At 43.6% G+C, this 27,798-nt stretch overlaps 1 protein-coding gene across 1 annotated transcript in view; it reads left to right on the top strand.

Moving 5' to 3' along the window:
• LOC132401643 (guanine nucleotide exchange factor VAV3) overlaps positions 1 to 27,798 on the top strand; it is a 451,830-nt gene that overhangs the window by 166,904 nt on the left and 257,128 nt on the right. Inside the window, exons 4-8 of the mRNA XM_059983657.1 lie at positions 2,669 to 2,734; positions 3,508 to 3,616; positions 6,152 to 6,244; positions 18,367 to 18,435; positions 18,792 to 18,895. Coding sequence (XP_059839640.1) covers positions 2,669 to 2,734; positions 3,508 to 3,616; positions 6,152 to 6,244; positions 18,367 to 18,435; positions 18,792 to 18,895 — 441 coding nt within the window. The remainder of the gene's footprint in view (positions 1 to 2,668; positions 2,735 to 3,507; positions 3,617 to 6,151; positions 6,245 to 18,366; positions 18,436 to 18,791; positions 18,896 to 27,798) is intronic.

The following is a 27,798-nucleotide window of genomic DNA, read 5'->3' as shown; positions in this document are numbered from 1 at the left end:
ACATTGTATTCGCCTTCTTCACCACCAGATCAACCTGGAGGTTAACCTTAAGGGTATCCTGCACGAGGACTCCCACGTCCCGTTGCATCTCAGAACTTTGAATTCTCTCCCCATTTGAATAATAGTCTGCCCCTTTATTTGAACCTATCAGGCAGGAAATTGGAAACAGATGTTCTTAGGGAAAAGTATGGAAGACATGTGGAAAATGTTCAGGAAATATTTGTGTGGAGTTCTGCATAGGTACAATCCAATGAGACAGGGAAGTTATGGTCGGGTACAGGAACCGTGGTGTACAAAGGCTGTAATAAATCTCGTCAAGAAGAAAAGAAAAGCTTACAAGAAGTTCAGAGAGCTAGGTAATGTTAGAGATCTAGAAGATTATAAGGCTAGCAAGAAGGAGCTTAAGGAAATTTGGAGAGCCAGAAGGGGCCATGAGAAGGTCTTGGCAGGTAGGATTAAGGAAAACCCCAAGGCATTTTACAAGTATGTGAAGAGCAGGAGGATAAGATTTGCAAGAATAGGACTGATCAAGTGTGACAGTGGGAAAGTGTGTATGGAACCGGAGGAAATAGCAGAGATACTTAATGAATACTTTGCTTCAGTATTCACTGTAGAAAAAGATCTTGGTGATGGTAGTGATGACTTGCAGCAGACTGAAAAATTTGAGCATGTAGATATTAAGAAAGAGAATATGCTGGAGCTTTTGGAAAGCATCAAGTTGGATAAGTTGCCAGGACTGGATGAAATGTACCCCAGGCTACTGTGGGAGGCAAGGGAGGAGATTGCTGAGCCTCTGGAACTGATCCTTGCAGCCTCAGTGGGAACAGGAGAGGTTCTGTGGGATTGGAGGGTTGCAGATGTTGTATCTTTATTCAAGAAAGGGAGTAGATAGCCCAGGAAATTGTGGACCAGTGAGTCTTACCTCAGTGGTTGGTAAATTGATGGAGAAGATCCTGAGAGGCAGGATTTATGAACATTCAGAGAGGTATAAAATTATTAGGAATAGTCAGCATGGCTTTGTCAAGGGCAGGTTGTGCCTTACGAGCCTGATTGAGTTTGTTGAGGATGTGACTAAACACATTGATGAAGGAAGAGTAGTAGATGTAGTGTATATGGATTTCAGCAAGGCATTTGATAAAGTACCCCATGCAAGGCTTATTGAGAAGGTAAGAAGGCATATGATCCAAGAGGACATTGCTTTGTGTATCCAGAACTGGCTTTCCCACAGAAGGCACAGAGTGGTTGTAGACGGGTCATATTCTGCATGGAGGTCGGTCTCCAGTGGAGTGCCTCAGTGATCTGTTCTGGGACCCATACCTTTTGTGATTTTTATAAGTGACCTGGATGAGGAAGTGGAGGGATGAGTTAGTAAGTTTCCTGATGACACAAAGGTTGGAGGTGTTGTGGATAGTGTGGAGGGCTGTCAGAGGTTAGGGTTAGGGTTCAAACCCATCTCTTTCTCTCTCATTAGCAGCATGGCAACAGTAACAGTTTGTAATTCTCCCAGGGGAGGGGGACATGGGCAACTCTGTACCCTTCTGCCTATCAGAGCTGTTCATCCTTCGTAACAAAATGAATGCCAATCTTGCATTCGCCTTCTTCACCACCAACTCAACCTGGAGGTTAACCTTTAGGGTATCTTGCACAAGGACTCCCAAGTCCCTTTGCATCTTTGCATTTTGAATTCTCTCCCTGTCTAAGGAAAAACTTTTTCAGGTAAAACTTTTTCACCCAGAGAGTTGTGGATCTATGGAATGCTCTGCCTCAGAAGGCAGTGGAGGCCAATTCTCTGGATGCTTTCAAGAAAGAGTTAGATAGAGCTCTTAAAGATAGCAGAGTCAAAGGATATGGGGGGGAAGGCAGGAACAGGTTACTGATGATGGATGATCAACCATGATCACATTGAATGGCGGTGCTGGCTTGAAAGGCTGAATAGCCTACTCCTGCACCTATTGTCTATTGTCTAAATAATAGCCTGCCCGTTTACTTCTTCCACCAAAGTGCATGAATATAACCCTGAATATTCTCTCTTCTTCCCTGGGTAAAACAGTAAGTATAATCAAAGACCCCACCCACCCTGGATGTTCTCTCTTCCCTCCCTCTCAGGCATAAAATACAAAAGCCTGAAAGCATGTACCACAAAGCTCAAGTACAGTTTCTACCCCACTGTTAGGGGTAGAACTCTTTGTCTCAGAATCTATCTCGTTATGATCTTGCACTTTATTGTTTACCTGTGTTGCACTTTTTCAGTGGCACTCACATAACATTCTGAATTGTTATTATTTTAATGTGTTCTAGTTTAATGTATATTAACTCTACCTTTGCTTCTTTAGCTCCATCATATTACCTAACTGTCTGATTCCCATCTCTCTGCCAACCGAGTTTAAACTCCACCCAACAGTTATAGCAAATCTGCCTGCTCAACTCCCTCCTTCTCCGTCCCACAAGTCTGACAACATCCTCACAAATCTCCTTTGCACTCATTCCAGCTTAACTGTATCTTTGCTGTAGTAGGGTGACCAAAATGGAACACAACATCCTGAATATGGAGGGTGAACACAGTGTTCCAAATACAGAGGATGAACACAATATTCCGAATATGGAGGGTGAACACTACATTCCGAATAGAGCCTCACCAACTGCAACAACTGATGTGATTCTTTTTCAGACCATTTCCCACAGAAACTTCTGAAGCCGATGAAGACATTTACAAGAGCCTTGCTGATCTTATTGAGTAGGTTGAACACTTTATGGTTGAAATTACATTCAAGTCATTGATAACAAATACGAATGTATGAATAATATTTTAGTTTTGCTTCCAGCACTACGAAGACCCTGGTTCGATCCTGACATCTAGTGCTATGTTTATGGCATTTACAGGGCTGCCCCGGGAACTTCAGTTTCCTCTCACACTGTGGCACTGAGGGAGGGTCACACTGTGGAAAGGTGGCACTGAGGGAGGGTCACATTGTGGGAGGGGTGGTACTGAGGGAGGATCACACTGTGTGAGGGGTGGTACTGAGGGTCACACTGTTGGGGATAACACTATTGTTCAGTTGTGATGTTTTCACCAGTCCCAAGTTGAATGAACATTTTTAGAAAAAGGCTGTGCAGATGTTCCCAGTGTCACTGAACACAGAGTTCATATCCCAACCCTCAGCACTCTGGCCAGAGGAGCTCCTTAGAGACTCTGCTTGAAGCTGGCAAATCATGCTCTCCACACTGCACCAAACACTATGGGACATTCCAGCTGTGGCCAGGTCTTTGTTGTGGAATCCACGTGATATATTCTGTCTGTGTTGTGGAACCAGTGTTGTATTCTGCCATTTTGTAGAACCCACATGATGTATACTGTCCATGTTGTGGGACACATGGGCCCATGTTGTGGAACCCATATGTTTTCATGTGTTCTGTCTGTGTTGTTGAGCCTATGTTGTGTGGTGTCTGTGTTGTGGCAGCTCTCCAGGTGCCCAGTACCTACAGCAGATCCTGTGGTTTGTGTTACAGTGAGGAGAGTGTGGAAGATGAGGAAGATCTCTATGACTGTGTCTACGGTGATGACGAAGGTGGAGAAGTTTACGAGGTCTTGATGAAGGTTGAAGCAGCCCAACCAATAGTAAGACCCTCTGTACGACTTGTGCAACTGATCTAGGTGGGGAGATGCAGCCAAAAGGGGAAGGGGAAATTTCATTAAGAGTTGGGTAAGGAAGTTTCAAATTGCATTGATTTTCGATATTTTCAATATCTCCCAGGCTTACATGTTCCAGCAGTGAGTGAATAATAGAATTCGCAAGTCCTCAGTTCAAACACATTTATTATCTAATACCTGCCTCTGTAACCCTACATCCCTCTTTGGCTCTGTAAGCCCCCTTCTAGATCCTACACCCCTCCATGTTTTTATAAACTCCTGGGGTCACTACACCCCTCCATGTCTCTATAACCCTCTCCGGCTACAAGACCGCTCCTAGTCTCTGTAGCCCCCTATACACTTCCCTGTCTCTGTAACCCCTTCTAGCCTCTACACTCTTCCCCCCCCCCCACCATCTCAGTAACCCCTTTTGACTGCTATACCACTCTCTGCCTCTGTTACACCCTCCAGCCCTGACATCCCCCTGATCTCTGTAACCCCCTCCAACCCTACATCCCTCCCTTTCTCTCTGGCCTCTACACCCCGCCCCACCTCTGAAACCCCTCTCTGGCCCCAAGAAACCCTCCCTGTTTCTGTAACCCACCAGCCCTACACCCTTCCCATCTGTAAATCCTTCCAGCTGGGACACCACTTCCTGTATCTGTAATCCTTGTGGCCTCTACACCCTGCCCTGTCTCTGTAACTCCTTCCATCTTCTACATTTCTCACTGTCTCTGTAACCCCTGGCCCTTATACCCCTCCCTATCCCTGTAGTCCCCTCTAGCACCTACACCTCTCCCTATCTCTACAACCACCTCCATCCCCTACACCCCTTCCTCGTTCTGAAACCTTTTTGGCCCCTGCACTCCTCCCTGTCTCTGTCCAGCCTCTGTATATCTCTCTGTCTCCATAATCTGCCCCCCGGCCCCAACACCCCCTCCTTGTCTCTTTGACTCCTTTCATCCCCTACAACCCTCCCTGTCTCTGTAACCCCTACAGCCTCTACACATCTCCCTGTCTCTGTAACCTACTCTGGACCCTACACCTCTCCCTGTCCACCTTTGCCTCCAACTTCCACTCTGCCCTCAAATTTACTTGATCTATTTCCAACACTTCCTTCCCCTTTCTTGATCTCTTTGCTCTATCTCTAGAGACAGTCTATTCAGTGATATCTTTTATAAATCCACTGATTATCACACCTGCATGGACAATACCTCTTCCCATCCTATCACTTGTAAAAATGCCAACCACTTCTCTCAGTTCCTCTGTCTCCGCCACATCTGCTCTCAGGATGAGGCTTTTCATTCCAGAACTAATGAGATATCCTCCTCCTTCAAAGAAAAGGGCTTCCCTCCCTCCATCATCAACACTTCCCTCACCCCATGCTCCCACTGCCACACCAGGGATGGGGTTCCTCTTGTCCTAACCTACCACCCCATTAGCCTCTGTGACCAGCACATAATTCTCCACAACTTCTGCATCTCCAACAGGATCCCACCACCAAGCACATCTTTCCATACCCCCCCCCCTTTCTTCTTTCTGCAGGGATCACTCCCTTGTCCATTCGTCCCTCCCCACTGATCTCCCTCCTGGTACTTATCTCTGCAAGCGGAACAAGTATCACACCTATGTGTATGCCCCTATGCCTCCTCCCTCAGTACCATTCAGGGCTCAAGACAGTCCTTCCAGATGAGGTGATACTTCTCCAGTGAGTCATCAACTGTATTCAGTGCTCCTGCTGTAGCCTCCTGTATATTGGTGAGATCCGATGTAGATTGGGAGACCACTTTGCCAAGTAGCTACGTGCCGTCCTCCTGAAAAGCAGGATTTCCCCATAGCTACCCATTGTAATTCTACATCCCATTCCCATTCTGACATGTCAGTCCATGGCCTCCTCTACTGATGTAATGAGACCACACTCAGGTTAGAGGAACAACACCTGATATTCTGTCCACCTGGATAGCCTTCAACCTGATGGCATGAACATTGATTTCTTGAACTTCTGGTAATTGCCCCCCCCCTTCACCATTCCCCATTTCTGTTGCCCTTTCTCACCTTTTTCCTCACCTGCCCATCACCCTCCTCTGATGTTTCTCCTCCTTCCCTTTCTTCAATGGTCTTCTACCCTCTCATATAATCTTCCTCCTCTCCTAGCTCTTTCACCAATCAACTCCCAGCTCTTTATTTCACCCTCTCCTCCTCTCCCAGTTTTACGTCTCTCCCACTACCTGGTATTTCTTCCTCCCTTCCCTTCCATCTTCTTACTCTGACTTCTTATCCTTTTTCCCAGTCCTGAAGAAGTGTCTTGGCCCGGAACGTCAACTGTTTATTCCTTTCTTCGATGCTGCTTGACCTGCTGAGTTCCCCCAGCAATTTGTGTGTGTGGTTCTGCCCCCTTGTTGTGTTTCTGCATGGGGGTTTCTTTGCCTGGTTTTCTCTCTTGTGAAAGGCTTGTGCTTTAGACAATCTCATGGGGTTTCTAATATCAGAGCTGTGTGAGAGACAACCTGTGTACTTGTGCAGAGACCGGTGGAGAGTGACGTCCGTACCTGCTGCCTGTTGGAGATTAAACAGACTGAGGAGAAGTACACCGACACCCTCGAATCCATCGAAAAGGTAATGGGGGAGGACCAGTTAGCACTCGATTGCCCGGAATGTCCCACACATTGCCCACCACCCACCCCAACCTCCTCCCACTCACCCATCACCCTTCTCTTTCCCATCAATGCCAAACCCAATCCTCACACCCTTATTCCCCAACCCCACCAACCAACTCCTCTCCTGCCATCTCTCCCCTGCTGCCTCCACCCTCAACCTCTCATCCTCTCCCCTTCTCTCCCTCTCCACACCATCAACCCCCACTTCTCACATGCACCCCATGGCCATCCCCTAGCCTTATCTTTATCCCTTATACTTCGCTTTCTCTTGCCCTCATCTCTCTGCAGGTCAGCAGCATCTGTGGAGGGCAATAAACTGTACCACTTTTGGTTAGAGACCCAGGCAACAGGGATTGGCTGTTTGGTCTTTAGCAAAGCCTTCAACAAGGTCCCATATGGAAAGCTGATCTGGAAGGTTAGGCCCCACAAAATCCAGGGAGAGCTGGATTCTGTAGTGGCTCAGAGGTAGGAAACAGAGGGTGCAAGTTGATGGTGTCTAGTGTTGTGCCACAGGGATGAGAGCTATAAATATAATAAAAATTTAAATTATAAATCATAATTAGAAAATAGAAAAGGGAAAATATGGTAGTGCAAGTCAGGTCTAGATATTTGGAAGGTACGGCCCAGATCCAGGTCAGGATCTGTTCAGCAGTCTTATCACAGTTGGAGAAAAGCTGTTCCCAAATCTGGCCGTATGTGTCTTCATGCTTCCGAAACTTCTTCTGGTGGGAAGTGGGACAAAAAGTGTGTTGGCTGGGTGAGACTTATCCTTGATCCTGGCAGCACTGCTTTGACAGTGTGTAGTGTAAACTGAGTCCAAGGATGGAAGATTGGTTTGTGTGATGTGCTGGGCTAGGTTCACGATCTTCTGAAGCTTCTTCCGGTCTTGGACAGGACAACTTCCATACGAGGTTGTGATGCACCCTAGAAGAATGCTTTCTACGGTGCACCTATAAAAATTAGTGAGGGTTTTAGGGGACAGGCCAAACTTCTTCAGCTTTCTCCGGAAGTAAAGGTGCTGGTGGGCCTTCTTTGGCAGTGGACTCTGCTTGGTTAGACCATGGCAGGTCATTTGTGATATTCACCCCAAGGAACTTAAAGCTTTTGACCTGTTCCACCTGTGCACCACCGAAGTAGATGGGGTCGTGCGGTCTGCTACTCCTTCTGAAGTCAACAACCAATTCCTTCATCTTGCTGACGTTGAGGGATAGGTTATTGTCTATGCCACCAGGTTCTTAATTTCCTCTCTGTACTCAGACTCATCATTACCCAAGATGCGGCCTACAATCAGGAGATTGAATCAGGAGATGTAGAGTCAGTATGGATAGAACTGAGAAATTGTAAGGGCAAAAATACCCTAATGGGAGTTATCTACAGGCCCCCAAATAGTAGCCTGGATATAGGGTGCATGTTGAATCAAGAGCTAAAATTAGCATGTCACAAAGGTATTGCTATGGTTGTAATGGGGGATTTCAACATACAGGTAGACTGAGAAAATCAGGTTGGTACTGGACCCCAAGAAAGGGAATTTGTGGAGTGCCTCCAAGATGGATTCTTAGAGCAGTTTGTACTGGAGCCTACCAAGGAAAAGGCAATTCTGGATTTAGTTGTTGTGTAATGAACCGGATTTGATAAGGAAACTCAAGGTAAAGGAGTCATTAGGAGGTAGTGAGCTTAATATGATTAGTTTTAATCTACAATTTGAGAGGGAGAAGAGAAAAGCAGAAGTGTCAGTATTACAGTTGAACAAAGGGGACTATGGAGACATGAGGGAGGAACTAGCCAAAATTGACTGGAAGGATACCCTAGCAGGGATGACAGTGGAACAACAATGACAGGTATTTCTGGGAATAATACAGAAGGTGCAGGATCAGTTCATTCCAAAGAGGAAGAAAGATTCTAAGGAGGGTAGGAGCCGACCATGGCTGACAAGGGAAGTCAAGGATAGTTTAAAAATAAAAGACAAGAAGTATAACATAGCAAAGATGAGTGGGAAGCCAGAGGATTGGGAAACTTTTAAAGAGCAACAGAAGATAACTAAAAAGTCAATATGGGGAGAAAAGATGAGGTACGAAGATAAGCTAGCCAAGAATATAAAGGAGGATAGTAAAAGCTTCTTTAGGTATGTGAAGAGGAAAAAAATTAGTTAAGACCAAAGTTGGGCCCTTGAAGGCAGAAACAGGTGAATTTATTATGGGGAACAAGGAAATGGCAAATGAGCTGAACAGGTACTTTGGATCTGTCTTCACTAGGGAAGACACAGACAATCTCCCAGATGTAATAGTGGCCAGAGGACCTAGGGTAACGGAGGAACTGAAGGAAATTCACATTAGGCAGAAAATGGTGTTGGGTAGACTGATGGGACTGAAGGCTGATAAATCCACAGGGCCCGATGGTCTGCATCCCAAGGTACTTAAGGAGGTGGCTCTAGAAATCATGGACGCATTGGTAATCATTTTCCAATGTTCTATAGATTCAGGATCAGTTCCTGCGGATTGGAAGATAGCTAATGTTATCCCACTTTTTAAGAAAGGAGAGAGAGAGAAAACGGGGAATTATAGACAGTTAGCCTGACATCAGTGGTGGGGAAGATGCTAGAGTCAATTATAAAAGATGAAATAATGGCACATTTGGATAGCAGTAACAGGATCAGTCCGAGTCAGCATGGATTTACGAAGGGAAAATCATGCTTGACTAACCTTCTGGAATTTTTTGAGGATGTAACTATGAAAATGAACAAGGGAGAGCCAGTGGATGTAGTGTATCTGAACTTTCCAAAAGCCTTTGATAAGGTCCCACATAGGAGATTAGTGGGCAAAATTAGAGCGCATGGTATTGGGGGTAGGGTACTAACAGAAAATTGGTTGGCAGACAGGAACCAAAGAGTAGGGATTAATGGGTCCTTTTCAGAATGGCAGGCAGTGACAAGTGGGGTACTGCAAGGCTTGGTGCTGGGACCGCAGCTATTTACAATATACCTTAATGATTTAGATGAAGAGATTAAAAGTAACATTAGCAAATTTGCAGATGACACAAAGCTGGGTGGCAGTGTGAAATATGAGGAGGATGTTAGGAGAATGTAGGGTGACTTGGACAGGGTTGGGTGAGTGGGCAGATGCATGGCAGATGCAGTTTAATGTGAATAAATGTGAGGTTATCCACTTTGGTGGCAAGAACAGGAAAGCAGATTACTACCTGAATTGTGTCAATTTAGGAAAAGGGGAAGTACAACGAGATCTAGGTGTCCCTGTTCATCAGTCACTGAAAGTAAGCATGCAGGTACAACAGGCAGTGAAGAAAGCTAATGGCATGTTGGCCTTCATAACAAGGGGAGTTGAGTATAGGAGCAAAGAGGTCCTTCTGCAGTTGTACAGGGCCCTGGTGAGATCACACCTGGAGTATTGTGTTCAGTTTTGGTCTCCAAATTTGAGGAAGGACATTCTTGCTATTGAGGGAGTGCAGCATAGGTTCACGAGGTTAATTCCCGGGATGGTGGGATTGTCATATCTTGAAAGATTGGAGTGACTGGGCTTGTATACACTGGAATTTAGAAGGATGAGAGGAGATCTAATTGAAACATATAAGATTATTAAGGGACTGGACACGCTAGAGGCAGGAAACATGTTCCCGATGTTGGGGGAGTCCAGAACTAGAGGCCACAGTTTAAGAATAAGGGGTAGGCCATTTAGAACAGAGTTGAGGAAAAACATTTTCACCCAGCGAGTTGTGGATCTATGGAATGCTCTGCCTCAGAAGGCAGTGGAGGCCAATTCTCTGGATGCTTTCAAGAAAGAATTAGGTAAAGCTCTTAAAGATAGCGGAGTCAAGGGATATGGGGAGAAGGCAGGAACAGGTTACTGATGGTGGATGATCAGCCATGATCACATTGAATGGCGGTGCTGGCTCGAAGGGCCAATTGGCCTACTCCTGCACCTATTGTCTATTGTCTCATTCTTCTACGCGCCAAGGAATAAAGTCCTAACCTGTTCAATCTTTCCCTGTAACTCAACTCCTGAAGACCCAGCAATATCCTAGTAAATCTTCTCTGCACTCTTTCAATTTTACTGATATCCTTCTTATAGTTAGGTGACCAGAACTGTACACAATACTGCAAATTTGGCCTCCCCAATGTCTTATACAACCTCACCATAACATCCCAACTCCTATACTCAATACTTTGATTTATGAATGCCCGGATGTCAAAAGCCTTCTTTACAACCCTGTCTACCTGTGACACCACTTACAGGGAATTATGTATCTAAACTCCCAGATCCCTTTGTTCCTTCACACTTCTTAGTGCCCTACCATTTACCATGTATGTCCTACCTTGATTTGTCCTTCCAAACTGCAACACCTCACACTTGTCAGCATTAAATTCCATCTGTCATTTTCTGGCCCATTTTTCCAGTTGGTCCAGATCCCTCTGCAAGCTTTGAAAGCCTTCCTCGCTGTCCACAACACCTCCAATCTTAGAGTCATCAGCAAACGTGCTGATCCAATTTACCTCATTATCATCTATATCATTGATATAGACAACAAACAACAATGGTCCCAGCACAGATCCCTGAGGCACACCATTAGTCACAGGCCTCCAGTCTGAGAAGCAATCATCCACTACCACTCTCTGTCTTCTCCCACACAGCCAATTTCATTAGTAAGTTTGCAAATGACACAGAATTTGGAGGTGGTGTTGATAGTGAAGAAGGTTATTGTAGATTACAGGGAATTCTTGATCTGTTAGGGAAGTGGGTTGAGGAGTGGCAAATGGAATTTAATATAGATCAGTGCAAGTGATGCATTTTGGAAAGTCAAACTAGTGTAGGACTCTCATTGTGAATGGTGGGCCACATGGGAGTATAATGGAATAGGGGACCCAAGGAGTACAAGTACATAGTTAATTGTAAGTGGTGGAAAAGGGCATTTAGTATGCTGACCCTCATCATTCAGGGCACTGAGTATAGGAGTTGGTGAGGCCACACTTAGAATGCTGTGCATAATTTTGATTGAAAGACATGGTTAAGCTGGAAAGAGTATGGACAGGATTTAGCAGGCTGTTGCCTAGACTTGTGGCCCTGAGTAACAAGAAGAGGCTCTGTAGACAATGTCTTCATTCTTTGGAATGTGAGAAAATCATGGACGACCATATCAAAATATTCCAATTATGAGAGGCAAAGATAAGGTTCAGCATGACATCTACTGTATCTAAACGTTGACTAATCTATATAGATGTGTGGTGGAGACGATATTGACTGGTTAAATCACAGCTTGGTATGGAAGCACCAATGCCCTTGAACAGAAAAGCCTACAAAAAGTAGTGGATACAGCCCAGTCCATCATGAATAAAACACTCCCCATCATTTGGCACATCTACACAGGGAATTCTCACAGGAAAGGAGTATCCAGAATCAATCAACCAACCAGTCACCCAGGTCATGCTCTCTTCTCATTGCTGCCATGAGGAAGAAGCTATAGGAGCCTCAGGACTCACACCTTACGACGGTAAGATTGAGGAGCGGAATTAGACCATTCAGCCCATCGGTCTGTTCCGTCATTCCATCATGGCTGATCCTGGATCCCACTCAATCTCATACACCTGCCTCTCGCCATATCCTTTGATGCCCTGACAGATGAGGAAACGATCAAATTCCGCCTTCATATACGCAAGAACTTGGCCTCCACTGCAGTCTGTAGCAGAGTATTCCACAGATTTACTACTCTCTGGCTAAAAAAATGCCTCCTTACCTCTGTTCTAAAGGGTCACCCCTCAATTTGGAGGCTGTGTCCTCTAGTTCTGGATACTTCCACCATAGGAAACAGCCTCTCCACATCTACTCTTATCTGGTCATTTTAGCATTCAGTAGCTTTCAGTTAGATCCCCTACTTTTAAATTCCCCTTCTTTTAAATTCCAGTGAGTACAGGCCTAAAGCTATGTTAACCCCTTCATTCCTGGAAACATCCTCACCAACCGCGTCTGGATTCTCTCCAATGACAACACATCCCTTCTGAGATATAAATAATAGCATAAGAAATAGGAGCAGGAGTCGGCCATCTGACCCATCTAGCCTGCTCCGCCTTTCAATAAGATCATGGTTGATCTGACCATGGACTCATCTTCACCTACCTCCCATTTCTCCATAACCCTTAATTCCCCTACTGTACAAAAATCTATCCAGCCTTGTCTTAAATACTGTATATTTACAGAGATAGCCACGGCTTCATTGGGCAGAGAATTCCACAGATTCTCCAATCTTTGGAAAAAGCAATTCCTCCTCATCTCTCCTAAATTTGCTCCCCTGAATTTTGAAGCTATGTCCCCTAGTTCTAGTCTCACCTACTAGTGGAAACAACTTTCCTGCCTCTATCTTATCTATCCCTTTCATAATTTTATATGCTTCAATAAGATCTCCTCTCATCCATCTGAATTCCAGTGAGTACAGTCCCAGGCAACTCAATCTCTCCTCATAGTGTACCCCCTCATCTTTGGAATCAACCTGGTGAACCTTCTCTGCACCACCTCCAAAGCCAGTATATCCTTCCTCAAGTAAAGAGAACAGAACAGTATGTAATACTCCAGATGCAGTCTCACCATTCTCTATATACATTTGCAACATAACTTCCCTGCTCTTAAATTCAATTCCTCTAACAATGAAGGTCAACATTCTTTTACCATTTAAATAATTACCTGATCTCCTTAAAACCCTATGATATAGGAGCAGAAGTAGGCCATTCGGACCATCAAGTCTGCTCTGTCATTCAATCATGGGCTGATCCAATTCTTCCGGTCATCCCTTCTCCCCTTCCTTCTCCCCATACACTTTGATGCCCTGGCTAATCTATCTATCTCTGCCTTAAATGCAACCATTGACATGGCTTCTACAGCCGTTCGTGGCAGCAAATTCCACAGGTTTACCACCCTCTGACTAAAGTAATTTCTCTGCATCTTTTTCCTAAATGGATGTTCTTCAATCCTGAAGTGGTGCCCTTTTGTCCTGGACTCCCTTACCATGGAAAATAACTTAGCCATATCTAATCTGTTCAGGCCTTTTAACATTCGGAATGTTTCTATGAGATCCCCTCTCATTCTCCTGAACTCCAGGGAATACAGCCCAAGAGCTGCCAGCCATTCCTCATACGGTAACCCTTTCATTCCTGGAATCATTCTTGTGAATCTTCTCTGAACCCTTTCAATGTCAGTATGTCCTTTCTAAAATAAGGAGCCCAGAAGTGCACACGATACTCCGTGTAGTCTCACAAGTGTAGCCTCAACATCACATCTCTGCTCTTGTATTCCATACCTCTGGAAATGAATGTCAACATTGCATTTGACTTCTTCACGATCGACTCAACCTGGAGGTTAACCTTTAGGATATCTTGCACAAGGACTCCCAAGTCCCTTTGCATCTCTGCATTTTGAATTCTCTCCCCATCTAAATAATAGTCTGCACATTTATTTCTTCTACCAAAATGTATGACCATACACTTTACAACATTGTATTTCATTTGCCATTTCTTTGCCCATTCCCCTAAATTAACAAAGTCTCTCTGCAGGCTCTCTGTTTCCTCAACACTACCCGCTCCTCCACCTATCTTTGTATTATCGGTAAATTTAGCCACAAATCCTTCTTTTTTTATCAATCTTTTTATTAGTTAAATAAAAAAGTACATATATATATAAACAAGAGGAGAATTATCACAAATATCTATATCAATAGCAGTTCGAATAAAAGGAAAAATAAACATTATCAAGATCAAACATAGTATTAATCTAACAGTATATAATAAAGAGAAAGGTAATTGATTCTCCTCTTATCCATAAAAAGAAAAAAAAGATAAAGGAACTTTTGTAATTGAAATGTACAAAAAAAAACCCAAAACACAAAAAAAAACAGGAACTGGGCAGCTCAAACCGAGAGTGAAAACAAAAAAAAAAACAAGGAAAAACTTTCTGATCAAATCCAAAACTTCAAACAGTTAACTGGAAGGTACAAATCCATTAATCCCATTGTGCAATTCATTGACATACGTTGTAAAAAGCAGCAATCCCAATACCGACCCCTGTGGAATTCCACTGGTACCCAGCAGCCAGCCAGAATCTACAATCTCTGGTGAGACCACACTTAGAGTATTGTGTTCAATTCTGGTCTCCTTATTATAGGAAGGATGTGGAAGCTATGGAGAGGGTGCAGAGGAGATTTACCAGGATGTTGCCTGGTTTGGAGAACAAGTCATATGAAGCAAGGTTAGCAGAGCTGGGACTTTCCTCTTTGGAGCGTAGAAGAATGAGAGGGGACTTGATAGAGGTCTACAAGATAATGAGAGGCATAGATAGGGTGGATAGTGAGTACCCATTTCCCTGGGCACCAATAGCAAACACCAGAGGGCATATGTACAAAATTAAGCAGGCAGTTTAGGGGAGACATCAGGGGTAAGTTTTTTACACAGAGGGTTGTGAGTGCCTGGAATGACTTGCCAAGGATGGTGGTGGAGGCGAAAACATTAGGGGTATTTTGAGCCTCTTGGACAGGCACATGGATGAAAGAAAAATGGATGGTTACGGGGTAGTGTGGGTTTAGTACTTTTTTTTAAAGGATTATATGGGTCAGCACAACATGAAGGGCTGAAGGGCCTGTACTGTGGTGTAGTGTTCTATGGTTCTAATAGGATCCTTTTATTCCCACTCTCTGTTTTCTGTTTATCAGCTAATGCTCCATCCACACTAGTAACTTCCCTGTAATTCCATGGGCTCTTATCTTGCTAAGAAGCCTCACGTGCGGCACCTTGTCAAAGGCCTTCTGAATATCCAAGTATACCACACCTGCTGCATCTCCTTTGTCTACCCTGCTTGTAATTTCCTCAAAAAATTACAGTAGGTTAGGAAGGATATTCCTTTCAGAAAACTGTGCTGACTTTGGTCTCATCCTTAACAGTCAATTCTACCAACTTCCTAACCACTGATATCAGGCTAACAGGGCTATAGTTTCCTTTCTGCTGACTCCCACTCAGGAGATTTATCCACCCTCAGACCTTTAAGCTTCCTGAGCACCTTCTCTGCCGTTATTTTCACTGCACATACTTCACTTCTCTGACACTCTTGAATGTCTGGTATACTGCAGATGTCTTCCATTGCCACCTCTGCATCTCTCATTACAATATCTTGAGCTTCATTTGCTATTGGTCCTATATCTACCCTCAACTCTCTTTTACCCTTTTTTAAACTTAAAAAAGCTTTTAGTATCTTCTTTGATATTAGTTGCCAGCTTCCTTTCATAATTCATCTTTTCCTTCCAAATAACTTTCTTAGTTTCCTTCTGCAAATTTTTTAAATCTTCCCAATCCTCAATCTTCCCACTAGCTTTGGCTTCCTTGTATGTTACATAAGAACATAAAAAATAGGAGCAGGAGTAGGCCAACTGGCCCATCGAGCCTGCCCTGCCATTCAATAAGATCATGGCTGATTTGTCTATAAACTCAGCTCCATCTCCCTGCCTTTTCCCCATAACCTTTAATTCCCTTACTATGTAAAAACCTATCTAACTATATCTTAAATATATTTAGTGAAGAAGCCTCAACTGCTTCCCTGGACAGAGAATTCCACAGATTCACCACTCTGGGAAAAACAGTTTCTCCTCATCTCCGTCCTAATTCTTCTCCCCTGAATCTTGAGGCAATATTCCCTAGTTCTAGTCTCACCTACCAATGGAAACAACTTTCCTACTTCTATCTTATCTATCCCTTTGAAAATTTTGTATGTTTCTATAAGATCCCCTCTCATTCTTCTGAACTCCAGAGAGTATAGTCCCAAGCGACTCAGTCTCTCCTCATAGGTTAACCCCTTCATTCCTGGAATCAACCTGGTGAACCTCCTCTGCACTGCCTCCAAAGCCAGTATATCCTTCCTCAAGTATTCCCCAAGTCCCTCTGCACAAGAGCATGCAGCAATCTTTCAACATTTAAATAATAATCTGCACTACTTGCCCCTACATCTATCTTCATATCATCGGCAAACTCTGGCACAAAGCTATCAATTCTATTATCTAAATCATTAACAAACAATGTGAAAAGTAGTGGTCCCAATATTGACCTTTGAGCAAAACTACTAGCCACTGGTAGCCAACGGAAAAAGCCCCTTTTTTTCCCACTTGCTGCCTCCTGCCTGTCAGTCATTCTTCTATCCATGCCAATATCTTTCCTGTAATGCCATATGATTTTATCTTGTTATGCAGCCTCATGTCTGGCATCTTATCAAATGCATTTTGAAAATCTAAATAAATGACATCCACTGCTTCTCTTTTTCCACCCTGCTGGTTACTTCTCAAAGAACTTGAACAGATTTTCCAGGCAGACTTCTCTTCACAGAAACAATGGTGTCTTTGACTTATTGATGGACAAGTCTGTATCTTTATTTAAGGCAGACGTTGATAGATTCTTGATTGGTCAGGGCATGAAGGGACATGAACAGAAGGTGGGAGATTGGAGATGAGAGGAAAATTGAATCAGCCATGGTGAAATGGTAGAGAGGCTTTGATGGGCCAAATGGCCTAATTCTGTTCCTATATCTTATGGTCTTATAGCTCTTCCCACATTGTCTCCTGTAAAAATGCTATTCCTTTTCTTGGTTCCTTCGACTCTACTTCATCTGAACCAGGGTGAGGATTACTTTGCAGGACATCAGGGATGGCCTCCTTCTTCAAAGAACAGGTTTTCCTTTCCTCCTCCATTGATACTGCCCTCACCTGCATCTCCTCTATTTCCTAAACATCTGCATTCACCCATCTTCCCTCAACCTTATCAGTGATATTCTTGTCCTTACCTACCACCCCATGAGCCTCCATATCCAATACATCATTCTTCACAACTTCTGCCATTTCCAAACACATCTCTTCCTCCCCCCCACCACCCTCTGCTTTCCACAGGGATCACTCCCTCTGTGATTCCTTTGTCCATTCATCCCTCCCCACTAGTCTCCTTCCCAGCACTATCACTGCAAGCAACCAGTCTTATACCTGTCCATTCACTGCCTCCCTCACTTCCATTCAGGGCCCCAAACTGTCCTTCAAGGTGAGACAACACTTTGCCTGTGAATCTACATGGGTTGTCTATTGTATTTGGTGCTCTTAATGCAGCCTCCTCTACATTTGTGAAACGTGTTATAAATTGGGGGACAACTTTGTCAAGCAGCTCAGCTCCATCCCCCAAAAGTGGAACTTCCCAGTGGCTAAACATTTTAATGCTAATTCCATTCCTGTCCAACATGTCAGTCCATGGCCTCCTCTTGTGCCAAGATGGGTGGAGGTACAACACCTCATATTGTGTCTGGGTAGCCTCCAACCTGATGGCATGAGAATTGATTTCTCCTTCCAGAATGTTTTCCCCTCCACTCACCCCTCTTCTTCTATTATTCCCCACTCTGGCCTCTTACTTCATCTCACCTGTCTTTCATCCCACCCTGAATCCCCTCCTCCTTCCCTTTATCCTATGGTCCAGTCTCCTCCCCTATCACATTCCTTCCTCTCCAGCCCTATACCTTTCCCACCCACCTGGCTTCACCAATCACCTTTTAGCTTGTCTTCCTTCCCCTTCCCCCATCTTTTTATTCCGGCATCTTCCCTCATCTTTCAAGTCTTGATGAAGCATCTTGGCCCAAAACGTCAACTGTTTGTTCGTTTCCAGGGATGTTGCCTGACCTGCTGAGTTTCTCAAAGAATGGTAGGGCGTAGAGGGATATTCCAGGCCAATACAGGAAATTGGATAGCCACTGTGGTTAACATAAATTCAATGGACTAAATGGCCTGTATCCTTGCTTTATTGCTCTGTGGCTTTAGGATTCTCCCACCTACAAATTTGCTTCCCAGCCCTCCTCATTCTATCATATCCATGACCACCACCCCCCACCCCCACCACCAACAATCACTCCAAAATTTAGTTCTCTGATCCCCTGAGATTCGTTCTGCATTTGTGGTTACATAGTGGGTGGGATCATCCCTGGGCAATCAGGAGGTTAAAGGGCTGGCCCCACCCTCATTCAGGGGTCTGGGGGTGACTGGATGAGGCTCTCAATCCAAACCATATTTGTGTTACAGTATTTCATGGTCCCATTGAGACAATATTTAACAGTGACCGACATGGAAACAATCTTCATCAACATGGAGGTGAGGACTTGGGCAGTGACAGAGGGGCAGTAGGGACATGGGAGATTGGGGGAGGGAGAGCTGAGGACAAGTGGTGAGATCGAGTGTGATGGGCCCTGAATTGGAGTGAGTGATGGTGTGTGAAGGAGAGGAAGGCGCGGGAATGTGTGGAATGAGAGGAGTGAGTGAGTAAGTGTGCAAGAGGCTGTGCTGGAGAATGAGTGTGCATTAGAATGTGACTATAAATACATTCTGGTGTATGAGATATTTACACTGAAGCTCCCTGGATATATATTCAATGTGCAGTTAATTACCAGAATGTACTGAGGACCAGATTGATTGTGACAACTGCTGAGATCCTACCTCTCTCTGCCCAGGCTCTGGTTAATGTCCACAGGGATCTGAATATGGAACTGAAGTCTGTTATCCTGTCCAAAAATCAGCAGAATCTCTACCAGGTCTTCCTCAAGTACAAGGAGAGGTAACTCCTCTGGTCGGGCCAATTCTAGAGTTTGTTTGAATTGTTGATAAAATTATGAGAGTTGCCAAACTAGAGACTAAGTTTGCTTTTCCCCTTCTGTCACACAAGAACAGATGAGAATAGGAGCAGGAGGAGGTCACTCAACCCCACCAGCGAATGCAATCACAAGACCATAAGATACAGGAGCAGAAGTAGGCCATTTGGCCCATCGAGCCTGCTCCGCCATTCAATCATGGGCTAATCCAATACTTCCAGTCATCCCCAGTCATGATTGATATCTCTCATGCCGCATCTCTGCCGTGCTAGTTTTCCAATCACCCTTAGTACCCCATCATTTCTCTCCTTCCTCTTTATATCCTCCCAACACCAGTGACCCACTTTCCACGCTCACTGGGGTGGAGAATTCCAGAGATAGAAACATAGAAACATAGAAAATAGGTGCAGGAGTAGGCCATTCGGCCCTTCGAGCCTGCACCGCCATTCAGTATGATCATGGCTGATCGTCCAACTCAGAACCCTGTACCTGCTTTTTCTCCATACCCCTGATCCCTTTAGCCACAAGGGCCATATCTAACCTCCTCTTAAATATAGCCAATAAACTGGCCTCAACTGTTTCCTGTGGCAGAGAATTCTACAGATTCACCACTCTCTGTGTGAAGAAGTTTTTCCTCATCTCGGTCCTAAAAGGCTTCCCCTTTATCCTTAAACTGTGACCCCTCATTCTGGACTCCCCAACATCAGAAACAATCTTCCTGCATCTAGCCTGTCCAATCCCTTTAGAATTTTATATGTTTCAATAAGATCCCCCCTCAATCTTCTAAATTCCAGTGAGTATAAGCCTAGTCAATCCAGTCTTTCTTCATATGAAAGTCCTGCCATCGCAGGATTCAATCTGGTGAACCTTCTCTGTACTCCCTCTATGGCAAGAATGTCTTTCCTCAGATTAGGGGACCAAAACTGCACACAATATTCTAGGTGCGGTCTCACCAAGGCCTTGTACAACTGCAGTAGAACCTCCCTGCTCCTGTACTCAAATCCTTTTGCTATGAATGCCAACATACCATTTGCCTTTTTCACCACCTGCTGTACCTGCATGCCCACCTTCAATGACTGGTGTACAGTGACACCCAGGTCTTGTTGCATCTCCCCTTTTCCTAATCGGCCACTGTTCAGGTAATAATCTGTTTTCCTGTTCTTGCAACCAAAGTGGATAACCTCACATTTATCCACATTAAATTGCATCTGCCATGAACTTGCCTACTCACCTAACCTATCCAAGTCACCCTGCATCCTCTTAGCATCCTCCTCACAGCTAGCACCGCTGCCCAGTTTCGTGTCATCCGCAAACTTGGAGATGTTGCATTTAATTCCCTCGTCTAAATCATTAATATATATTGTAAACAACTGGGGTCCCAGCACTGAGCCTTGCGGTACCCCACTAGTCACTGCCTGCCATTCTGAAAAGGTCCCGTTTACTCCCACTCTTTGCTTCCTGTCTGCCAACCAATTCTCTATCCACATCAATACCTTACCCCCAATACCGTGTGCTTTCAGTTTGCACATTAATCTCCTGTGTGGGTCCTTGTCAAAAGCCTTTTGAAAATCCAAATATACCACATCCACTGGCTCTCCTCTATCCACTCTACTAGTTACATCTTCAAAAAATTCTATAAGATTTGTCAGACATGATTTTCCTTTCACAAATCCATGCTGACTTTGTCCGATGATTTCACCTCTTTCCAAATGTGCTGTTAACACATCTTTGATAATCGTCTCTAGCATTTTCCCCATCACCGATGTCAGACTAACCAGTCTATAATTCCCCGGTTTCTCTCTCCCTCCTTTTTTAAAAAGTGGGGTTACATTAGCCACCCTCTAATCCTCAGGAACTAATCCAGAATCTAAGGAGTTTTGAAAAATTATCACTAATGCATCCACTATTTTTTGGGCTACTTCCTTAAGCACTCTGGGATGCAGATCATCAGGCCCTGGGGATTTATTTGCCTTTAATCCCTTCAATTTACCTAACACCACTTCCCTACTAACATGTATTTCCCTCAGTTCCTCCATCTCACTAGACCCTCGGTCCCTTACTATTTCCAGAAGATTATTTATGTCCTCCTTAGTGAAGACAGAACCAAAGTAGTCATTCAATTGGTCTTCCATGTCTTTGTTCCCTATGATCAATTCACTTGTTTCTGACTGTAAAGGACCTATATTTGTCTTGACCAATCTTTTTCTTTTCACATATCTATAGAAGCTTTTACACTCAGTTTTTATGTTCCCTGCCAGCTTTCTCTCATAATCTTTTTTCCCTTTCCTAATTAAGCTCTTTGTCCTCCTCTGCTGGTCTCTGAATTTCTCTCAGTCCTCAGGTGTGCTGCTTTTTTTTTGCTAATTTATATGTTTCTTCTTTGGATTTGATACTATCCTTAATTTCCCTTGTCAGCCATGGGTGCACTACCTTCCCTGGTTTATTCTTTTGCCAAACTGAGATGAACAATTGTTGTAGTTCATCCATGCGATCTTTAAATGCTTGCCATTGCATATCCACTGTCAACTCTTTAAGTATCATTTGCCAGTCTATCTTAGCTAATTCACGTATCATACCTCATAACTTCATAAAGAAGTTACCCTTCTTTAAGTTCAGAATCTTTGTTTCTGAATTAACTATGTCACTCTCCATCTTAATGAAGAATTCCATCATATTATGGTCACTCTTACCCAAGGAGCCTCACACAACAAGATTGCTAACTAACCCTTCCTTATTGCTCAATACCCAATCTAGAATGGCCTGCTCTCTAGTTGGTTCCTCGACATGTTGGTTCAGAAAACCATCCCGCATACGTTCCAAGAAATCCTCTTCCTCAGCACCCTTACCAATTTGGTTCACCCAATCTATATGTAGATTGAAGTCACCCATTATAACCACTGTTCCTTTATTGCATGCATTTTTAATTTCCTGTTTAATGCCATCCCCAACCTCACTACTACTGTTAGGTGGCCTGTACACAACTCCCACCAGCGTTTTCTGCCCCTTAGATTGCCCTCCCTCTATGAGAAGTCTCCAGTCATCTCAGTTTTAAATGTCTATCCCCCAATCCTGTAACTGTAACCCCTCATTCGAGACTCTCCCACTGGTGGAAACACCTCCACATCTCCCCCTCAGCATCTGAAATGTTTTCAGTAAGAAGTTTAAGAGGCTCTTAGACTCTTAAAGATGAAGACTCTTATTTCTAGAAATCTGTATAAGGTCAAACCTCAGCCTCCTGCATTCCAGGAAATAAACAGTCCCAGCTAAACAGAGAGCCTGAGTTACAGGGAGAGGTTGGCCAGGCTGCGTCTTTATTTCTTGGAATGAAGGAGAATGAGGGCTGATCTTATAGAAATGTTTAAAATTATGAGAGGCACAGATAAGATGGATGGTAATAGTCTTTTCTTCAGGGTAGGGAAGTCCAGATCTAGGCAGGCAAAGGTTTAGGTGAGAGGGTAAAGGATTTAAAATGGATATGAGGGGCAACTTTTTATGCAGATGGTGGTGAGTATATGGAACAAGCTGCCAGAGGAAGTGTTGAGGTGGGTATAGTTACAATGTTTTAAAGGTAGGTTGATAGGAATACAATGAATATTGTGTGCAAGCTGAAAAGAGAAATAGCAAGGTAACGATCATGGGTTCATGAACTGTTCAGAAATGCAATGGTGGAGGGTCATAGAGTCATCAAGTCTAAGAATACTACAACACAGAAAAAGGCATTTTGGCCCATCTAGTCTGAGCTCAAACGTTAATCTGCCTAGTTCAATTGACCTTCACCCAGACCATAGGGCTCCAGACCTTTCCAATCCAATGTACTTAATCAAATTTCCCATAAATGTTGAAATTGACTTTGCATCCACCACTTTTGCTGGCAGCTCATGCCATACGCTCACCATCCTCTCAGTGAAGACATTTTTCCTCATGTTCCCCTTAAACATTTCACCTTTCACTCTTAACTGATGACCTCTGGTTGTAGTCTCACCCAAACTCAGTAGAAAAAGCCTGTTTGTATTTACTCTATCAATACCCCTCATAATTTTGTATACTTCTATCAAATCTCCCCTCAGCCTTCTATGTTCTAGGGAATAATGTCCTAACCCATTCAACCTTTCCCTATGACTTGGATCTTAAAGTCCCGGCAGCACCCTTGGAAGTCTTCTCTGCAATCTTCAAACATTTACATCTTTCCTGGAGTTTGGTAACCAAAACTGCACACCATACTCCAAATTAGGCCTTGCCAAGATAATTTTTCAACATAACATCCTAATTCCTGCACTCAGTACATTGATTTATAAAGATCAATGTGCCAAAAGCTTTCCTTTCTACCTACCTGTAACGACACTTTCAAGATACTATCGATCTGTATTCCCACATTCCTCTTTTCTACCACACACTTCAGTTTCCTACAGCTCACCGTGTAAGATCTACCCTGGTTAGAACACCTCACACTCATCTACATCAAATTCTATCTGTTATTTCCAGCCCATTTTTCCATCTGGTCCAGATCCCGCTGCAAGCTATGATAGACATCCTCGCTATCCACTGCACACTCCACCCCCGCCCCCCCAATCCTAAGACAATAAGATATTCAAGCAAAATTAGGCCATTCAGTCCATCAAGTCTTCTTCATTATTTCATCATGGCTGATCCAGCTTCCCTCCCCCAATATCCACAACCCCAATATCCTGCCTTTTCCCTGAATCTCTTTATGCCCTGCCTCATCAAGAATAGATCAACCTCTTCCTTAAATATACACAATGACATGACCTCCACAGCCACCTCTGTCAACGAATTCCACAGATTCATGACTCTCTGGCTCAATAAACTACTCTTTATCTCCATTCTAATTGGATGTCACTCTGTTCTGAGGCTGTGTCTTCTGGTCTAAGACTGCCCCACCACAGGAAACATCCTCTCAAAAACCACTCTTGAGGCTTTTCAACATTTGATACATTTCAATGAGATCCACCTCATTCCTTTGAATTCCAGTGAGTACAGGCCCAGAACCATCAAATGCTCTTCATATGACAAACCTTTTAATCACTTTCATGAACCTCGTCTGTACCTTCTCCAATGTCAGCACATCCTTTCTCAGATTACGGGCATAAAACTGCTCCTGGTATTCCAAGTAGGCCTCACACAATGCCTTATAAAGCCTCAACATTACATTCTGACTTTTATATTCTAGCCCTAGCAAAATGAATGCTAACCTTTCATTTGCCTTCCTCGCCACTGTTTCAACCTACAAATTAACCCTTAGGAAGCTCTGCACAAAGACTTCCAAGCCCGCTTCCACCTCAGATTTTTTAAATTTCTCTCCATTTAGAAAATAGTCTACACTTTTATTTCTTCTACCAAAGTGCATGGCCATACACTTCCTGACACTGTATTCCAGCTTTTCCCATCCTCATAATCTGTCCTAGTCCTTCTGCAGCCTGTATGCTTCTTCACAACAACATGCCCCTTCATCATTCTTAGTCTCGTCTGCAAATCTGGCCACAAAGTCATCAATTCTGTCAAGCTAAGCAGTAGCATGTAATGTAAAAAGAAGTGGTCCCAATACAGACAACTGTGGAATACCACTAGGCATCAGCACCCATCCAGGAAAGGTTCTCCCACACTGCCTCTTGCCAATCAGTCAATGCTCTATCCGTGCTAGTATCTTTCCTTTAATATCAAGGGCACTTAACTTGTTAAGTAGCCTCATGTGTGGCAACTTCTCAAAGGCATTCTGAAAAAGAAAGTACAAAACATCCGCTGATTCTCTTATATCTATCCCGCTTGTTAATTCTTAAAAGAATTTCAACAGATTTATAAGCAAGATTTTCCCTTGAGGAAACAATGCTGACTTTGACCCATTTTATCATGTGCCTCCAAGTCCTGCTGTAATTGCATTGCTTCTTCAGCACTAACTACCCCTCCACCTATCTTCGTATCATCTGCAAACCTTGATACAAAACCATCAATTCCACTCTCTAAATCATTGACAAACAATAGGAAATTGGAAGCTTAAAATGGAATTAGATGTTCTCAGGGAAAAGTATGGAAGAAATGTGGCAAGTGTTCAAGGGATATTTGTGTGGAGTTCTGCATAGGTACGTTCCAATGAGACAGGGACGTTGTGATAAGGTACAGGAACCATGGTGTACAAAGGCTGTGATAAATCTAGTCAAGAAGAAAAGAAAAGCTTACAAAAGGTTCAGAGAGTGAGGTAATGTCAGAGATCTAGAAGATTATAAGGCTACTAGGAAGGAGCTTAAGAAGAAAATTAGGAGAGCTAGAAGGGGCCATGAGAGGGCCTTGGTAGGCAGAGTTAAGGAAAACCCCAAGGCATTCTGCAAGTCCGTGAAGAGCAAGAGGATAAGACATGAAAGAATAGGACCTATCAAATGTGACAGTGGGAAAGTGTTTATGGAACCAGAGGAAATAGCAGGGGTACTTAATGAATACTTTACTTCAGTATTCACTATGGAAAAGGATCTTGGTGATTTTAATGATGACTTGCAGCAGACTGAAAAGCTTTTTAGAACAACTTGTTGTTGTGCCCACTAGGGGATTGGCTGTGCTGGATCGGGTATTGTGCAATGATCTGGAGATGATAACAGAGCTTAAGTTTATAGAACCCTTAGAGAAGAGTGATTACAAAGAAAAGTGTCAGGGAAGTGAAGTATCTCCAGTAAAAATTACAACTGTGAAGCTGCTTAGGAAGTCTGAGGATGGATAAATCTCCTGGACCTGATGGAATGCACCCTCAGGTTCTGAAGGAAATAGCTGGAGAGATTGCGGAAGCATTAACAATGATCTTTCAAGAATCAATAGATTCTGGCATTGTACCGGATGACTGGAAAATTTCAGATGTTACTCCACTATTTAAGAAGGGTGGGAGGCAACAGAAAGGAAACTATAAATGGAAAATTGTTTGATTGTTAAGGATGAGATTTCGGAGTACCTGGAGGCACATGACCATAGGGGCCAAAGCCAGCATGGTTTCCTGAAAGGAAAATCCAGCCTGACAAACCTACTGAAAATTTTTAAGGAAATTACAGGCAGGATGTAATAGATGTGGTATACTTGGAAATTCAGAAGGCCTTTGACAAGGTGATTCACGAGGCTGCTTAGCAAGATACGAGCCCATGGAATTACAGGGAAGTTACTAGCATGGGTAGAGCATTGGCTGATCAGCAGAAAACAGAGAGTGGGAATAAAGGGATCTTATTCTGGCTGACTGTCAGTTACCTGTGGAGTTTGGTGTTGGGACAGCTGCTTTTTACAATGTATGCCAATGATTTGCACTATGGGATTAATGGATTTCTGGCTAAATTTGCCGATGATACTAATATAGGTGGAGGAACGGATAGTGTTGAGAAAACAGAGAGCCCACAGAGAAACGTGAACATTTAAGGGAATGGGCAAAGAATTGGCAAATGAAATACAATGTTGGAAAGTGTCTGGTCATGCACTTAGGTGGAAGAAATAAACGGGCAGACTATTATTTAGATGGGGAGAGAATTCAAAATGCAGAGATGCAAAAGGACTTGGACATCCTTGTGCATGACACCCTACAGGTTAACTTCCAGGTTCAGTTGGTGGTGAAGAAGACGAATGCAATGTTGGCATTACTTTTTAGAGATATAGAATATAAGAGCAAGGATGTGATGTTGAGGCTATAAGGCACTTGTGAGTCCACACTTGGAGTATTGTGTGCAGTTTTGGGCTCCTTATTTTAAAAGCATATACTGACATTGAGGGTTCAGAGAAGATTCACAAAAATGATTCCAGGAATGGAAGGGTTACCATATGAGGAATATCTGGCAGCTCTCGGGCTGTATTCCCTGGAGTTCAGGAGAATGAGGGGGGATCTCATGGAAACATTCTGAATGTTAAAAGGCCTGAATAGATTAGATATGTCAGAGTTACTTCCCATGGTGGAGGAGTCTAGGAGAAGATGGCACCACTTCAGGATTGAAGGATGTCCACTTAGAACAGAGATGCAGAGAATTTACTTTAGTCAGAGGGTGGTAAATCTTTGGAATTTGTTGCCACATGTGGCTGTGGAGGCCAAGGCAGAGATAGATAGGTTCCTGATTAACCTGGGTATCAAAGGGTATGGGGTGAAAGCAGGGGAGTGGGGATGATTAGAAGAATTGGATCAGCCCATGATTAAAGGGTGGAGCAGACTTGATGAGCTGAATGGTCCACTTCTGCTCATATATTTTATGGTCTTATCTGAAAATAACGTTTTGCACCCTTTTTTAAATTATTGTCTAGCTTACCTTCATATTTTATCTCTTCTCTCTTTGTTGCTTTTTAGTTGCCTTCTGTTGGTCTTTTGAAGCTTCCGAATCCTCTACCTTTCCACTAATTTTTGCTATGTTATATGCCACTTTGATTTTATGCTGTCTTTGACTTCTCTTGTTAGCCTCAGTTGTCTCATCCGCCCTTTAGAATACTTTTTTATCTTTGATATGTTTCTTTCCTTTGCCTTCCAGATTATCCCCAGAAACACCACCCATTGCTCTTCTGCCTTCATCCCTGCCAGTGTTCCCTTCCAATTAACTTTGGCCAGCACCTCTCTCATACCTCTGATTCAAGAGAGTCTGATACATCTGACTTTATTTTCTTCTTCTCAGACTGCGGGGTGCATTCTATCGTAATATGATCACTAGATCCTGAGTATTGTTGATGATGATGATGACATCGACTCAGGCCTGAGAGGCCTGCGTCAGGCATTTTGATGCCATACAAGGCGCAGAACGAAAGACTGTGTGGCGCGCCACTCCTCACACAGGCATTTCGCAGTAATTTTTCTTTATTTTATGAGGTCAAGTTACGAGCTCAACACTCAACCCAGCACAGATGGAGAGCGTAC

Source organism: Hypanus sabinus, chromosome 11, assembly GCF_030144855.1.
Source record: "Hypanus sabinus isolate sHypSab1 chromosome 11, sHypSab1.hap1, whole genome shotgun sequence".
Lineage (NCBI taxonomy): Eukaryota > Metazoa > Chordata > Chondrichthyes > Myliobatiformes > Dasyatidae > Hypanus > Hypanus sabinus.
The sequence above is the reverse complement of the archived record's forward strand: the minus strand, read 5'-3'. Positions and strand labels throughout refer to the sequence as shown.